We start from the raw sequence: 13,205 nt of genomic DNA on the forward strand, positions 1-13,205 counted from the left end.
AAAACAAGGCAAAAATTACGTTATACATTTAAATTACAAATCAGTTATGTGATGCGTTGCAAAGTGTAACAAACAAAAAAACAGCATATAACGCTCGTTAACTTTTTATATATATGCTACGATAAAAAACAATTATAAACGCTTTGTACAATCACAAACATGTATTCGTGGTCATTCAATTCTAGCGTTGCTTGATAATGTGTTATTCAAGTAGCGAAACATAAGTGAAATATTTATTTACACACAAAAAATTACACAATGAAATCTATCGCGTTTGGTTTCAATATCGCCCGGTAGTAACGATTACAGATAATTACATGATAAATAAAAGATAATTTCATTATTTTTTATTTATTACTTTATTAATTGCGAGCTAGAGATAAGTTATGTGCGGACTTTTGGTTTAATCATCATACCCTTATCTACAATCTGTCATTTAACTTTCCATCTAGCGCAATCTTACGAGTCTCAGTAGGTTCCACACATAGGTTTTTGGCATTAAATAAGCAAAAATAAATCCTTATCTAACACGTGTGTTAAAATATTTTGGGGTAAACAATGCTTTCATGCGTTTATGAATTTTGATCAAATATAAGACACGATTATAAGATACGCTTATAAGGTACGCTTTCTGGTCTCACATTCCAGATAATTATTAAAAATCAGAGTCAAATATTTCTTAATTCAAATAGTCCATGGATGGCATTTTTGATGCGTACATTACATTAAAAAAACATGGTAATGTGATGATGGCGAGAGTTTATTGAATAGATGTGATAACGGGAACTCTTTTAATGTGCGTCGCAAATTTATGCCAAACATACTGCATGTTCATTATATCAATCGACGGATTTTTTTTTGTAAAGGCCAGCGCTCTTAATGACAATAATGCATCTTAGAAAGCAATGATAAGATCTAGGTTGAGGCGCACTTGTCAATTCCATTTTGACTTGAAACTAGTCTTTTGTGTAGGGTGTTCTAAATTCCATGGTATTATGCCGCTTTTATCCAAAGACACCCTGCGACTCTATAGATATCGCCTGTCGTCGCCAACGGAGTACAGTCCGATTCAAACTTAATAACTTCTCAGAATTCAATATTTGGTATAAGCCTATCATCGAGCCTGACGCCTAACCTAATCTACGCAAAGCTACACTCGCAGCTACCTTCCGCGACGACATAAAGTTAAAAAAAAAAAAAAACAAATAATGTTAAGTCGAATCAAACTGTAGGTAAGAACAATTTAATCAAAACTTTTTTTAAACATACCTCCCAGCTGTGCATCCTTTTTATGTCGCCTCGTCACAATATCATCGGCAAATCCTGTAGAGGAACAGTTCAGTTTTAAATTCTGTGTAGAACGTATTTCGGTATATGTTAATATATTAAACATCGAGTGTCACGAACGGTTAGTCGGCATTAGTAGCAAACGAAGCACACAACAACGCATTCCGTTAATACTGCTCTCAGCAAAGAAGATAGGTTAGAATACACAGGGCTCCCTCCCTTTTATATTTTCCTGGTATTCCTCTTTTGGAATAATCAAAGCCATGCAGGTAATTTAGGAAACAAAAAAAAATACTTTAGAGCTCTTATGATTAAAGATTTACGATATTCTAATAAACGTTTGAAATATGGATCTATTGAACAAAACTGAGGAAACTTAAGTTAAGCATAGCAAAATATGAAAAAGATTTAAACAGGCTAACTATGATTATATTCATATTGGACGATTGTTTACATTAGTCTATTTCTTTATTGGGAAAACAATTATACGGTCCTGCATTATTTGATACCCATTCACGAAAATTTACGTAGGTAAATACTACAATATTAATTCGCCACAATGGTTAAAGGTGTAGCAGGAGAGAGCAGGGGGGCATAATAATACTAACTAACAATAGGTATATTAACTTTAAACATAAACTACATATAATTATAAATAAGCGAATGCCCGATTGACCTCAGGAATTTAAGTTGATATGGCAAATGACTTTTGTGACCAGAACAGTCGGAAGCTAGTCAGGAAAAGATCAACTTAAAATTCATGCGATTCTAGGGATTTTCTTATTCATAATCATAGGCAATTTGTGCTACACATGGGGAGTTGCTTGACACGAGGGAGGGAGCATTAGCATTCCTAGATAGACGAGGCGTGTTTGTTGTTGGCAGGGCGGGGGGACCTGAGTCGGCGGGCGTAGTGGGCGTGGGCGAGGGCGAGGTGTGCGCCGAGGCCGAGGCCGAGGTCGAGTCGGAGGGCGGCGCGAGGCTGAGCTGCGTCGGCCTCTGCGGACCCTCGCCCGGCAGCGACACCCGGTTCATGGCCTCCATTTGCTCTCTGTTCAGCCCCATACGTCTCTTCGCGTGACTGCCATCTTGGGGCGGAATATCCCGTTAGAGGGCGCTCCACGGAAATGTCGACGCGCAACCGCCAATAAAGCGTTTGCAATGCCAGAGCGATGTGTTACAACTATTTGCCGGTAGATGGCGTTATTTTTTTCATTCTAAGCAAATTTAATAATAATATAATAAACCAACGATAAAGGTAACAACATCTTCCGGCAAACAAAATTCCCAATTGAATAATAATAGTAATTGTATAAAAAAAATAATTTTAGACTATATTTTCTAACGTTTTATTTATAGTGAACAGTTAGCGTAAGCTTAAATTTGACTAACGTAAAATTTTTTTTTTTTTTAATGGGCAGGCAATCGTCTTTATTTGTCCATACTAAATTGGCAGACTAACGCAAAAAATTGCTAAAGGGACTCTATAATTAGTATACATAATATTGTAAATGTTTGCACCGTTTTAGCCATTCTACAAGAAAAAATCTATTAGATAGCAGCAGAAATGAAATGTATATCATGAACTTCTACTTATGTTAATTTGCTATAATAAGCAACATCTAGACCAATCTGTGTGCTGTATTTTATATCTATTTTAATGTTCATACAAAACACTACATTGATGCTACTCCAATACCGGAATTAAAAACTGACAAGACTGCAAATGTAGTGTATTTAAAACTTTAGAACTAAAGTCTGCATTTAAGCGTAAATAACCTATTAAGTTTTTTTTTTTTAAATAGTAACGAAAGTAACAATCTAGAAATTTGCAGGGCACGTGCGTGTCCGTTCGCCGGAACAAGGTGTAAGGTGACTGTAGGCAAATTTGCGTGTACTTCAACAATTCAATAATGTGACAATATAACAGCCAAGCATATGTGACTCTTAATCCAATTAAGTGACATTTAAACTGAACCTAATATAACCTGCGACCCCAATTAATTTGTCAACAATAATAATAAAAATTGGTGCATTAAGAAACACCTTATAGCGATTGCGAAATACACAGTGCGGCGGTTGTATCTGTCACTGTTCCGGAAAAACACTATAGCGGAAAAATAATGTATCAGGTGTCTTATTATTGTATTAACTGTTTTAATTTGTTATCTCTAGTGTTGGATAGAATAAGTATTACTAGCTCATTTTGAAGTGAAACTTCTTTAGAACTTATGTAATTTGACACTCGATGAAAAGAAAATGCCTCAAGATAAAGAAACAAATACATAAATGTATAAGAGAGATTGAGATAGCATACATTACACAATTCGTATCCTATTTTAGGTGCATTTAAATATTAAATAATTTGTAAGCTTGGTATGCAATTATAAACCTTACATTTATCATGTAACTCCTGATACTCCTGGCACCTGATACGTACTCAGTCTCACGTAGGCTACTTTTTAGAAGTTTCACTTCTGCTCTAATGTTAAATTATTTTTTAATATTGTCTATAAACACTTTAGATCGCATAGATAAAACAGGATTGCCGATATAAGACTACAAAGAAAATGTTTAGGTGACCGCCTATTATTCATCCAGAAATCAGGGATTCAAGAAAATATTGACGTTAGATAATGGACGTATACCTCATACTTTCTTAATAGAAACCTAAGAAATGTGCATTATGTTCTAAAGTGATGTAGAATGAATGGAATAGCGATGTAAGCTCACCTGTGGCATGATGTCTTCTAATGGATAATCCTTCACTACCGGTACTATTCGACCTTGTTCGCATTTGAACCTTTTCTGTTTCTACAATACGACAAAATGTTTTGATTAGACCACTTCTAAATTTATTTTTCTACAACGTGATTTGGAAAAAGGGTACTAGGATACCAACCATGAAAACAATCACTAATATATAATTTCAAAACAAAATTCACGATTCAAACTAATAGTAATAACTAGAGTAGATTAACATGTGTATATGAGCATGTGTATAGCAAAAAGACAACCCCATGCCATCTGACGATGATGTTTTAGTTGTCACTAAGATGTTTTGGTTGTCATCGCGTATTTTTTTAATGAAAGCTAGGAAAGAGTTGTCGAACATAAGTTTACTTTTATATTCTATTGCCGTAGTACCCCCTTCCAACTAGCCTTCTATAGCTTAAGGGAGCATACGATGAGCAAGATGAGGATGATAAACAAAGACTACAGACGTATAGACTATACATAGACGTACGTAATAAATTCCTATGACTTGACTGCTCCAAGGTAGGTGGTAGATTATTACTCAATAAAAGCGTCACTTTTCCTAATGCTGAACTAAATCTAATGTAATACTTCTAAACGGATTGTCTCGAGATGTGCAAAGTACGATGTTCGAGGTTTCTAGATAATCTGTTAATTAAATGATATAAATTATTTACCGGGCATGATAAATCCATCAGGAGGTGGGCAATGGAGGTGTTTGCTGCCGGTTATCATCAGCTGGTTGCCTGACAAGCTGCCGCCGAGGATTGTCGTATCCTGTTCTAAATCTGTAAGGTTAAAAGCATAAAATAAATATTTATGTTTTTTTTTAATTCTGGAACAAAACTACATCCTAAAATGTTTTTTATTAATTTGGCAAGCCAAGGACCACATACTTCGTTATTCAGCAAGCTTATAAGATCATAGAGGTAAAACAGTTGCCAAGTTAAAAGCTTCCAATAGACGTACCATACGTCTAACCTAGTAGACTTTCTGAATTCTAATGCCCAGTAAATGAAAAGACAAATAGTTTAATTAGGCAAAGGGGAACGCCTCACCCCGCGTTATGGCATTCGATTTTGATGATATAGATTTATTTAAATTTGATGTCTAGCAACCAGTACCTAGCTTTGTCTTAAAAATTATTAGCACGAAGATAACGTTGGTTTTAGAGGAGGGCGAGCGAATTGCTCTAAATCGCGTTTCACGTTCATTTGTTAAAAATCTATATTCTATATTATTTATTTTGTTGCTTTGTGATTAATATTCTGCTCTTACCATGTTGAGGTTGCACATCCAGAGATCGTGCTTCACGCCTGACAGTTCTGGTTTCGAACTCCTTGCGCCTGAGTGCCACGCTGGGCTCCAGCCTCGTGGTGGAAAGTCGCGCGAGTTCACTTCGCGCCACTTCCGTTCTTCTTTCGCCAACCCCTCGCGCCTCTTCGAGCTGCCTGGTACGCGCTGTTACTAGTTGTAGCTCAGGTACTGGGTATCTAAAAAAATATAATTTCATTACAAGTTCCATCTCTGATTTTCTCGATTTAAACTAGTTGCGAAAAAGATGTTGAGAAAACTTTTGTGATCTGTAATCCAGTCTTTAAATAAACATAACATGATCCCGAATGAGCTTCGGTACGTTAGTAGGCTGATGCCTTATTAAGCTTGTCTGGAAATAAACAACAGTCTGTAATATTGGAGTCGACTTACCTATTATCCTGGTTACTAGATAAACCATTTTCTTCTCTGAACTCGCTAGAGGATCCATTGCTTAGAGTTCCAACATTCGTACTCTGCATACTCGGTGAGGTCTCGTGTATCTTTGACAAAGTCGCCACAAACTGGCTCTTATCTTGTTTCGTTCTACTCTTATCGCTATGCGTTCCGTTAACTTCTCCATAACCGCTGTACGTTCCACTATCTACACTAGTGGCACATTCTTCTTTTCTCTGTTCGTGGATCTGCGGTTGGAGTAACGGCGGTGGGGGGGATGCTGCGAGTGGTGGGGAAGAAGGTGGCGGTGGCCACGCTGGTTTTTGCAACTTCTGCGGTCTGGCATAAAACTCTTTTTGTTTTATCGGTGGTGGTGCGTCCGGGGTGACCCACCCTGTGGGTTGGCTGGGACGTCTGAGGAAGGCCTCCTTCTGCTCAAGGCTCTTTCGTATTCGGGAGAGGATGATCGAGTCGTCAAGCTCTCGGCCCGTGAGTGTCGAGTTGGAGTCAAAGGAGCCGAGACTGTCTTTGCTCTCCGCGGCTGACGATGGGAGAGATGTGTCGGATTCTCTCCTACTGAAAGTAAAGGATAAAACATCTTACGTTATATTGTTTTTTCACTAGAATTACATTACTTATTATGATATAATAAATAATGATAAAAGAAATATGTTAAAGCTCCAAGAAGCCGCTGCCCCAACTCGTTTGAGTAAGGCTTTGAATAGGTTAGTTCGAAGATAAGGTTAGTTTTTCATGGAGGCTGGATGGAAAGTTAACTTAAAAAGCATTTTAAATAGTTTATTTTAGGTTATATTTATAAAACAATTATGTACCTGTTGAACTATATTTAAGAAATATAATTTAAAGAATTTCCATAACAAACTTTCTTGCTAGAATATTGATGTATTGTTTTCTACTTGATTAAATCATGAGATCCAATTTGACAACACAAGAGGATTGTAAGAGTATAAACACATAACAAAAGTGATCTATCCTCACCCATCATGTAAAAGATAGTGCGGTGTCGTCGGTAATCGTGGCACATCGAACCTTGCCGGTGGGGAGGCCACCGTCGCGTACTCCGGGTCCTCGCGGTGTCGAAGTGGAGCCTGCGGAGCGGGCAACGCGGGGAGCCGCGGTCTTCGGCACGCGTCGAACAGGCGCGACTCGTGCTCGGTGACCGCTGGCATTTCGAGAACCCGCTGGTTCGACTCTGGATTGTATGCTGCTTCGCTGAAATACTGAAACGGAGATATAGTTTAGGATTTAGGAATAAAACACAGTTCTGGATGAGGTATCCCGTACAGATATTCAATATTGATTCATATACCTACCATGAATGCATAATGCAGCAGTATCCTCCCAGTATCATAACACCAAGTTTGTACTAACAATTCCATAACTGGAAAATACAATGTTTTTGGTCTGACCTACTGTAGGTAAGCATACCCACAGTAGGATCTTGAAAAATCATTCCAATCATTACTGTAGTGCTTAGCATACAACTATGAATCTTTGAAGCCTGGGTTAGATTCCGGGGGATAGGGCAGGGTTTTTCTGTTAAAAAATCTCAGTTTGGTTTCGTCTTGAAAAACGCGTTAAGTCGTTGGTACCGGTTCATGCCAACCAACTCGCATTGGACCAGCTATATACTATAATCCACCCTGTTTCCATCAACCTGAGACATACGTGTTAAACTTTACGTGCTTTTAATTACACCGGCAACCGTATCCTTCAGAACGGAGCACAGCATGGCAACCATGCTGCTTTGTGCTTTGCAGCAAACAAGAAGCAACTACTTAATAGTTTTATACAAATAACGGTTGCCGCTATCAACATTGGATCGTTAATGCTTACCCTTTGCAATAAATCGTGATCTCTCGGCACAACAGTCAGCCTCAGCGTCCTGGGCTCTCGTTGCGCGAGTTGCACGACCCTTGCGTACGGCGCCCGGGAGCGGCCGCACGCGACGGGCTCGCCGTTGACGGCCAGCACGCGGTCACCGGCTCGCAGTCCCGCCGCAGCCGCCGGCCCGCCCGGCCGCACGGACCTTACGAAGATGGTGTCCATTGGCGCACCCACTGCGCCCACTGCCAGGTGCCGCGCATCCTCATACAATTCCTGGAGTGGCAAAGGATTAACATTCATTATCGCTTAGTGGCACGTCTTGGTCGGTATGGTGGTGACTAGCCACGGCCGACCGCCGAAGCTATGTATCAGACATAATGAAGAACGGGAAATGATATGATGTTCTAGGTCAAAGCATAGAAGAAAATCTGTAGAAGTAGCACTGAGAAGTAGGCTCATTTTATAGCAAACGTGTTTTAAAATGTGTTTTATTTCTATATGCCTAGTAGTATATCCATACTCTGCATTATGAAGCTAAAGAGATCCTTTTTTAGTTATCTAATAACGAAGTCGTGGAGAACCGTCGGCAATGAAACCGCAAGACGTCCGTGCAATGTTAGCACAGAGTAACGTTAGCATTTTAGCAGATTGTTTCACCGCTGGGTGCATACATAATTATTATTTTGTAAACCTTGACACACAAAAAATAACTTTAGCATTGTTTATCGGACTGTGTATGACACAGAACTCAATCGGATAGACAGTTTTTAATGCGGTTTTTGCACAACTTCGCGTGCCTACATATACCTACTTGAATTCACAGCCACAAGTCCTCTCGTGTTCTTTCATTAAATTCAAGTGAATATACGAAGCATTATACCCTTCCAAGAAATAAAATTCACGTGTCCATTTGCCAAAGCACGGCAATAGGAGTTAACAGAACAGAACAAAACGGGGGTAACAGAAGTTAACCCCGTTTTGATATTACACGTAAATATATTTATTTGGGAATTATTTTATACACGCGTACGCCAATGCTCGGAGTGTTGTCAAATTTTTGGGACAAGTAAACATTTTGTGCTTTCCCCGGGAAGAAATGTTTCGGATGTATCCTTCCCATAAAATTTTCCTGTTCGTGCAGGGGAAGTTTATTTTAATTTTGATTTTTTTTTATTTAATTGTATTCTAACTAACGTTGTACTTGTTCACAGAACAGGCTTATAAAAACCTGATCTTATCTTGATGCCGACTGATACATGAGACCAGGATATTACCATGACTGATCTAATTAAATTACTATGACTTGCAGCTTAATTTGTATGCAATAAATATACGAAACAATGTCTATCTGCGATCTATAATTATACCTAATAACATTTATCTTCATTGGATGGGTTATATGAATATCAGCATGATACGAATACTATGACTGGTGATAAATTCTTTAATGTATACGAGTCAACAATGACACTATCTGTAGCGTAATGAATGTAAGGAATAAAAAGATCACTATGCAAAAGAATTAGGAAAAATACAAAGAAAAAGTAGTTTATTTAGTTATACCACAACAATAACATTTTTAATGAAGATCTTCAGTGATGAAGGAACGACCACAAAATTACTTCAAGGATCAAGAATGCATGGCGCGTCTTTTTTGATCTGAGTTTTACAAATTTGCAAGATAACCATCAAATATTCTAATGAAAACTGTAAGATTTTTAAAAGTATATTATATCCATGGCTCCCCTAATGTAAGTTATCAAAATCAGTAACTTAAATTTAGACAGACTTGAATCTGTCTATGTGGAGCAGATAGATTTTGCGTTCTATATAAGTAAAATAAAGATGTACGCTAACGTGAATGCTATATATGTAACAAAAACGTGTATGCACTAGGGCTCTTTAAGCAAATACTATACACGTTTCACCCCGATTGCATATTTGACAGAAATTGCTATTTTTATGGCCCGACCATAACAATCGCAATTTCTGTGAACAAAGAACAGTCAAGATCTCCTGAAGACGTCGGATAGTGCTCCGACTGTCTTTCAAGATCTGTCGCGTTGCGTGCAATCATACGAGTTTTAATATTATTGCAGATTCATCATTGAAATCTTAACGGAAGGACGTCCACAGTTGGAAATACGTTTTTGATAAGATTTCTGATTGTTTAGTTTCGTTTGTGCCCAGCGACTTGTTTGTTCTCGTGTGTCTACTGTTAGGGGTCTACCAACCCTGAGGAGTGTGCGGTTTTACCTTGCCAGTACTTCCTTGTGTATCATGGACTTATGCAAAGTAAGTAACTTCTTATCAAACATGTTGTTATATAATATTATGTGTTGACGGTTACCTGTAAAGACTCTGGCGGGTATACAACAAGGTGCCGGAGCGTGAAACCGAAGCCGTGACGTGCGTCGGGCCGCTGGATGACGATGGTTCGCGGGGCCGAGCAGTGAGCGGCTGGCGGCGACGACGCGGAGGTGGGAGGCGGTAACGCCACTGGCGGTGCGTGGACGACTGGTGGTGGCTGCAAACAAACAAAAAAAACTGATTATTTGTAATAATAAACCTAATAACACTGTGTCACTGGTTATAGGAGGGAGATGGGATTTAAAATAAAGACCCTGCTCCAATGAGGTGATAACTTATATAACATGAATGAATGAATGAGAAACGTTAGGGCAATAGTAGGAACAGGCTGCCAATTGGGGATTGTTGGACTTCACATGACTTTAAGAAGATTATGGAGAACTCTCAGGCATGTAGGTTTCCTGAGCATAATTTCAAAAATTTATATATTTTTTTTATTCACCTACAAGTTAGCCCTTGACTGCAATCTCACTTGGTAGCATGCACCTTGGTAGTGATGATGCAGTCTAAGATGGTAGCGGGCTAACCTGTTAGGGAGCATAGTAGTCCTACCCCTAATCGATTTCTACGCGACATCGCATGGAACAATAAATCGCTTAGCCACGTCTTTGTCGGTAGGGTGGTAACTAGCCACTTCCTCCCACCAGACAAAATGTTATTTCTTAAAAAACACATTTCAAACCATTTCCCAGAATGGAAGGTCTAAAAGCTAGCCTATCACCGCTTGCAGCATGTTATTATAAAATTGTATTTAAACATTGTTAGTTTTATAAATTTGTTTTTATTGTATTAAAAATTGCCAGATCGAAAACGGCTGAGAAGATAATAAAAATCTGAATAAAATAATACAGTTACAGCTCGGATACATAACTCCATTCGTGTTTCGAATAGCGGAGGTGGCAAACTGGCCTCGGCAGCAGAAATAACTTCAAAACCAGAATTGTAATCGTCACGACCACTCTTCTACGGGTAGACTGGTGTCCGGATGTCATAACTATCAAAGGAGCACGCAGACGAAACGAATAATGCCCGTTTTATCTAGCCCTAGGTATCGCCTTAATCGGATGCCTAGTTATTTAAGTGATTCCTTGAAAAAATCGTTTCACGTACTCTTATGCGATGTCTGACGACCTTAGGAACTGTTTAAAGTTACGACACCGATTCAGCGTATCTTTAAGTTTACGGGACTCCGTAAACTTAAAGATCCGCTACGTGAAACGATTTTTTCTAGGAATCACTTAAATAACTAGGCATCCGATTAAGGCGATGCCTAGGGCTAGATCCACGTGAAGTGTCGTAAACTGACGTGGAAAAAATTGAAATTCGGTTGTTTTATTTAAATAGCCTTAAATCCATACGAAAATTGAATAAATATGATAATGCAAACACATTATACTACACCTTGTGGCAAGAACCATAGACGAGTTAAATTATATGAGTTGCCTGGTGAAGGTGGTGGTGAATCTTTAATTAGGCGTAACTTACTTAGGGCATTGCTCAGGTCTTGAGTACTTAGGTCGTTAGTGAAAACAGGCATTAAACACGTTGGATAGCCATATATTATTACAACTCGATTTCTTTGTATTTCTCTACAGTCTACAAGTAATCTCTTGACAGGCATTTAACCTGGTGGTAAGTGATGATGCAGTCTAAGATGGCAACGGGCTAACCTGATAGGTTTATAGCAGTTAGATTAAACCTGGTATGGTTTCCGGTTCGATGCCACGTACCATACCCTAAACAGGCTAGCCCGCTACTATCTTAGACTGCAGCGTCACTTACCACCAGGTGAGATTTCCGTCAAGGTCTAACTTTTAGTCGAATAAAACAAATGTTTGTGACGCAAAAATTTACAGTAGTTAGGTTGTGAAAAAGCCCTCCATAAAAAAAATTAGAAAAAAAAAAAGTTTGTGAAGAATTATCCATTTTTTCTTCACAATATTCCAAATTCGCGCCATTTCAATGCCATAGAGAATAATTGCTTGTGATCTAAAATAAAATTTAATATTTCTTTTTCCGAGAATACACAATTCGTCATAGCACTGGAGATGCTCTTTTTGTCAGTCACATTAACGTGTATGTCTAAAGCGTAAATTGACCAACCTATTTATCATTTTGTCACTCATATTTATTTCTAACGCTGAAATTTGCCAATAGTTCTAGGTAAAACATTCCTTTGGCACAGACTAATACGACCTTTAGTATGTAGTTTCAAAGCTCGCGGTATATTCGAGTATTGCTACACTTTAATGTTAAAGTAATGAAATTCAAATTCAAAAATGTTTTATTCCTGTAGACCTTATCACAGGCACTTATGAAGTGTTCATACATTTACATGTTAAAACACTAATGTTAGTTGATGGTGAAAAGTGCATTCGTTAACTTAAAACTAAAGCTAGGAGGGTTCCAAACGCGCCCTGGTCTAAGAAGAGCACACAACAGACTTAACCAGGTTTTTTTTATTATCACCATCTCACAGTCGAGTAAATGTTTTGCTTTGAAGTTGAGCAATTCATACCCAAGCTTAATTATAATAGGAAATTATAAATGAAGAATTAAATCAAAGAAGGAGACCTGTACCTCCGGTGGTGGGCCGTTAATAGGTTTATGACGATAATGACGATGATGGACCAAACTACATTCTGAGGCGTGCACAGGTTCTCTGACCAGGGTACTTAAAATATCATCCTCCGAATACGAGTCACACATAAATTATAGGGTAGTGCTTTGTGAATGTACGTATGTTTTTTTAAATTCCAATTTTTATCTCATGAATGCTAGGAGTGCGGGCAGTAGTGTTCATTCACATAAAAATATGGAACAAAAGGTTCATTTTACCAAAATGATACAGTAATACGATATTCGAAAGCGACTACACGATATCGAGCGTTTAAATTCCATGCTAGGTGTACAGAAAAATGTTTATTGAAAGACAAGCCAGTTCTTTTAAATTTCTAAATTAAAACTAGTGAGCTAGATAAAAAAGTCATGATTATTTTGGTAACGACTGGATCCATAAAAGGGTTCATATCGCATGTATATGTATGCGAGTTTTTTAAATTCCACTTATGCCTCAACAAACAAACATTTGGATGTATGAGATAACTTTAGAATATTCGTACATCATAACGAGTGATACTGGTTATAAATTAAATTAAGAAAATAAGAAGTTATACTTCTTTGGCGTAACAAGATAAAAATCTATCATCAAAAATTATTATCTTTCGCCTTAT

The 13,205-nt window shown here is 38.1% G+C and overlaps 1 protein-coding gene across 11 annotated transcripts in view; it reads right to left on the minus strand.

Annotated features, from left to right (window-relative positions):
- The window catches only part of LOC120624456 (rho GTPase-activating protein 23), a 497,253-nt gene that overhangs the window by 115,861 nt on the left and 368,187 nt on the right, over positions 1 to 13,205 (minus strand). For 9 of the 11 annotated variants that reach the window (XM_039891015.1, XM_039891008.1, XM_039891011.1 and 6 more), the window contains 9 exons: positions 9,953 to 10,129; positions 7,612 to 7,875; positions 6,754 to 6,995; positions 5,752 to 6,330; positions 5,323 to 5,537; positions 4,722 to 4,832; positions 4,021 to 4,101; positions 2,184 to 2,375; positions 1,270 to 1,323 (listed from right to left, as the gene is read on the minus strand). In XM_039891015.1, the coding sequence (XP_039746949.1) occupies positions 1,270 to 1,323; positions 2,184 to 2,375; positions 4,021 to 4,101; positions 4,722 to 4,832; positions 5,323 to 5,537; positions 5,752 to 6,330; positions 6,754 to 6,995; positions 7,612 to 7,875; positions 9,953 to 10,129 (1,915 nt within the window). The remainder of the gene's footprint in view (positions 1 to 1,269; positions 1,324 to 2,183; positions 2,376 to 4,020; positions 4,102 to 4,721; positions 4,833 to 5,322; positions 5,538 to 5,751; positions 6,331 to 6,753; positions 6,996 to 7,611; positions 7,876 to 9,952; positions 10,130 to 13,205) is intronic. The other 2 variants (XM_039891012.1, XM_039891017.1) reach the window with 2 other exon arrangements.

This window comes from Pararge aegeria, chromosome 6, assembly GCF_905163445.1.
Source record: "Pararge aegeria chromosome 6, ilParAegt1.1, whole genome shotgun sequence".
In the NCBI taxonomy this organism is placed as follows: Eukaryota; Metazoa; Arthropoda; class Insecta; order Lepidoptera; family Nymphalidae; genus Pararge; species Pararge aegeria.